Genomic DNA, 4,180 nt, shown 5'->3' with positions numbered 1-4,180 from the left:
AACTTCGCACAACCATTTGTACCAGTGCAATAAAAATGTAACTTAAGAAAATGTGAAGCAAAATCTAAACTCAACAGGGCGCTAAGTTTTAAAAGTTCTACTAGTTTCTGGGTAATGGAGTACATACAAAATACGTACAAGGTACATAAGAAATTACAGTTTGAAGTTTATGCCAAGTTTTCTTCATACATAAATGCACATGTATGTACATATTTGCGTGAATAAAATTACACGAAAAAGTACACTACAGTTACGAGAAAATAAAAATAATATATATATATATATAATATTTAATTTCGTAAAGAAACTTTTTAAAATAAAGCTTTTCTCAAAAATGTTATACATTTTTCACAGTTTATTCATTAACATAAATTTTTCTCTTCTATTTCCATAAATTTTGTACCTGGCCTTTTTAAGTTTATATTAATATATGTATAAAGACTTGTATTTATATAATTGTAGTTTTAATTTTATTTTAATACATATTATTTGCATTATTTGTATTGCGCAATAAAAGATTAATGCTTAATGCGGTAATGTATATAAATAAACAAATAGATGAAAATGAAAATGAAATTACTTTATTCAGCTAACTAATGGATAAATATTTACTTATAGTTTCAGAATCGGCCACAATTAAGCAGGAAATTGTAAAGTTACCTGCAATAATGTCCAATTGTAACTAGACAGATGTGCCAAATATTGAGGAGTTAAATACATTCGTGTCCAAGATTAACCACTAAAAAAGACTTTGAGTGCGGCCAAACTTTGGAAAAATAAATATCTATTTACGAGGCAGCGCGTTTAGATGGATCGGATCGATTGCGATTAAACAACAACAGCAATACGTATTGTTTTATGAAAATCCCAATTTTATGAATCTTTCTTATATATCTAATTAAAAATAAGGAAACCCTCCCAACTAGTCAAAGGCAAAAGAAAAGTAAATTTATAAAACAACAGTTTAAGAATAGAGGAGAAACCCATTAAAAAAGACAAGTGATTGAAACAGTTGCATTTAACATTACGTAAATTCTTTGCGGCTCTACCATTCTAGGCAATCTAGATTTGCCATTTCCTCGCATTATTAAAGGATCTCTTCATCGTGTATATCATACATATATAAATACTCGCTCACACACGTTCCATAGAGCCCAATCGTTGTGAAATAAATTCATATAAAATGGGCAACAAAAATTCCTGCTGCGCTTATTCCAGTCCTCAATCAGATCGAAAATCAAAAGACATACCACCCGTCTATGAGGAGCGTCATCACGTACATAGCAGCCATCACACTTCTTCATCACAACATCAGCTAGATGGTCATATTTCTGCTTCCACAGCGGCTATTCATCACAGTGATGGTACACTGGACAATCCGCATAATTTACAACATATTTCAGAACGTGAGGCGCTCGAAGGCGATGATGATCCTTCCGTTGACCCAACAGCGGCCACTATGTTCCTCGAACGATCCAAAGTCGAAAATGGTGGTATTTCACGTAAGCGCTCCCAGCATCAAATCGCTCAACAGGCGGCGAATTCAACTGGTGGTGGTCTGAAGAAAAGTTCATCTTGCTCCACCATCTATTTGGATGACAGCACTGTATCACAACCAAATCTCAAAAATACAGTGAAATGCGTCTCACTCGCCATTTATTATCACATCAAAAACCGACAGTCCAATCGTCGGCTAGATATTTTCGACGAAAAGCAGCATCCTCTTACGCATGATGCTGTTCCTGATGACTATGATTCGCATAATCCGGAACATAGACAGATCTACAAATTCGTGCGCACGCTCTTTAATGCGGCTCAACTGACTGCTGAATGTGCCATTATAACGCTAGTCTATCTTGAGCGTTTGCTCACTTATGCGGAATTAGATTTGGCACCGTGCAATTGGAAGCGTATGGTATTGGGTATGTTTGGTGAACACGTTTTTGATTTTGAATTGAGACGTAAGAATTTTAATTGATTCATTTCTATACAGGTGCCATACTGCTCGCCTCCAAAGTGTGGGATGATCAAGCTGTCTGGAATGTGGACTATTGTCAAATCTTAAAGGATATCACCGTTGAAGATATGAATGAACTTGAACGCCAATTCCTTGAGTTATTGCAATTCAATATTAATGTGCCCTCATCCGTCTATGCCAAATATTACTTTGACTTGCGTACGCTCGCCGAAGCGAACGACTTGTCATTCCCAACAGAGCCTCTCTCCAAGGAGCGGGCCCAAAAGTTGGAGGCCATGTCACGCGTTATGCAGGATAAAGTGACTGCCGAAGCATTGAAGAATGGAATGAAAAAGTGGTCATCAATGGACAACATAAGCCAAGGCGGGCCGCGACGTTCTGTGGCTATACTTTCGTGATTTTCGTTAGTTTATTAGATAGCATTTGATAAACTAAGGTTAAACAAAGAAGAAGTGCGTGAAACATTTAAATATTTTGATTATCAAATAATTATACGCACACTTTAGAAACTCACATTTCCTCAGGCCCATGGGAAACTCGTAACACACGATTTGTTCAAGTACGCAATTTTATACGTACGAAAACTTTTGAAAGTAGATTCTCAGAGAGAGGAAAGTCAGCAAAGGAGTATTTTGGTAGTTTGGTCTTACCATATATTGCGATTTCATTTTCATTGGAGACTGCAATCAAGTTTCATGCGAAAAAAGTTTCATCGTAAAATAGCTTATAAAAATCACTCACACTCCCTAGTGCGGGCACAATTGCCGTCAAAATGCGTCGGGCATTTCTGAAATGCAATGATAATGCTGTCATTACTTCCCCTAAAAATACTTCTCTTTATTTATACTGTTTAATCAAATGCAAAGCTCTTGACTGGAATCACAAACCATAAATATTAGAATCGCCTACTACTTCAGCTGCTTGTATGTAGCTGTAAATTACCAAGGAATTGTCCTTTTTCATGAGATTGAAATATATTTGAAAACCTAATTTTAGAGTCGCAAACATGCCTGCGAACTCGAGTGAACACACATAGGGTGCATACAATAGCAATACGATGTGGTTTAAAGCAAAAATATTTTTAACGGGAAAAAAATGGCAGACGCTGTTGAAATTTGTTTGCTTGCATTGAGTAAAGGATATCCCTCACGCACAGGAAAACATCAGAAATATATGCGAAATAATCTCAAGATACGAGTACACTTGCACATTGACACTTCCGTTAATAACCGGTAGCAGTAGCTATTTACAATAGTTTGTATTTATAAAACTCGAATTGTGCAAACCAAGCGCTAAGGACCATTTTAAGTAGCTTTTAATAAATGTTATTCAAGTATAAATACAGAGAGAAGTAGAATATTCAGATTTTAAAAATAAAGAATCAGTGGGGAAAAAAAATTAAAGTAGATTACGATTTAATATGAATGAAAACACGAATTGTATGCTTTAAAAAGCTTAATAAGACTCCAAAGTACGCAGATATTTTTAGTACTAAAGGAAATCATAAATAAAAAAACACGATTCAACGTCAAACAATTATTTCATAATCAAGATTATTTTGTAAATGTTTTTTATATTTGTAAAACTAAAACTATAATTTATCAGACTTAAACGGACTTTAGTTACCAAAATCATCGACTCTAATACATAAAACAAAGAATTGTATATTTTTTGTATAAAAATTATTTTTGTGATCATAAAAATGTGTTAATGCAATTTCACTCTAGGTGGTTTTCAAAAATGCGTTTTAATTATCGTATACACCTATTTTAAAATCTTAAATCTAAAAAAAACATTTAATTGTTCTTAAGTAACACTAAAAAGTAACGAACAAAAATAAATTACTTGAAACTCTTTAAGCTCATAACATTACTGCAAAGTATCTATGTAAGATTTACTTTTATAAACATAATAATGACTAAACGCAATTGCAGATTTCAACGGAAAAGTCCAACCATAAAAAAGGCATAAAGCGATAACAAAGTAACCAAAAAACATGTAATTTTTAGTAGAGTATAGCGAAAGATATACGATATTTGTAAAATTAATATTAAAAAAATCGATATGCATCAAAGCGAATAATAACACAGAAGAAATAACAGAAATATTTTTTAATTTGTAATTTATTTTACACATACATACATACACGAATTTGGTTTAATAAAAGAATAATTAAAATTTACTCCTGTAGCAATTGGTTTT

At 33.3% G+C, this 4,180-nt stretch overlaps 1 protein-coding gene across 1 annotated transcript; it reads left to right on the top strand.

Annotated features, from left to right (window-relative positions):
• Nucleotides 1-567: 567 nt before the first annotated feature.
• Nucleotides 568-3,880, top strand: LOC118740490 (cyclin-Y-like). The gene is made up of 2 exons (XM_036472047.1): nt 568-1,922; nt 1,994-3,880. The coding sequence occupies exons 1-2, from the start codon at nt 1,184-1,186 to the stop codon at nt 2,374-2,376; spliced, it is 1,122 nt and encodes a 373-aa protein (XP_036327940.1). The 5' UTR covers nt 568-1,183; the 3' UTR covers nt 2,377-3,880.
• The last annotated feature ends 300 nt before the right edge of the window (nt 3,881-4,180 follow it).

Source organism: Rhagoletis pomonella, unplaced genomic scaffold (assembly GCF_013731165.1).
Source record: "Rhagoletis pomonella isolate Grant_MI unplaced genomic scaffold, Rhpom_1.0 Rhpom_scaffold_00006, whole genome shotgun sequence".
Lineage (NCBI taxonomy): Eukaryota > Metazoa > Arthropoda > Insecta > Diptera > Tephritidae > Rhagoletis > Rhagoletis pomonella.
This window is presented reverse-complemented; position numbering and strand designations above follow the sequence as displayed.

Bases quoted from the DNA above. Each gene is read 5' to 3' on its own strand.
- LOC118740490 (XM_036472047.1), top strand. From the start codon at position 1,184: ATGGGCAACAAAAATTCCTGCTGCGCTTATTCCAGTCCTCAATCAGAT. The intron at 1,923-1,993 runs GTATGTTTGGTG...ATTTCTATACAG, and splicing joins TTGGAAGCGTATGGTATTGG to GTGCCATACTGCTCGCCTCC.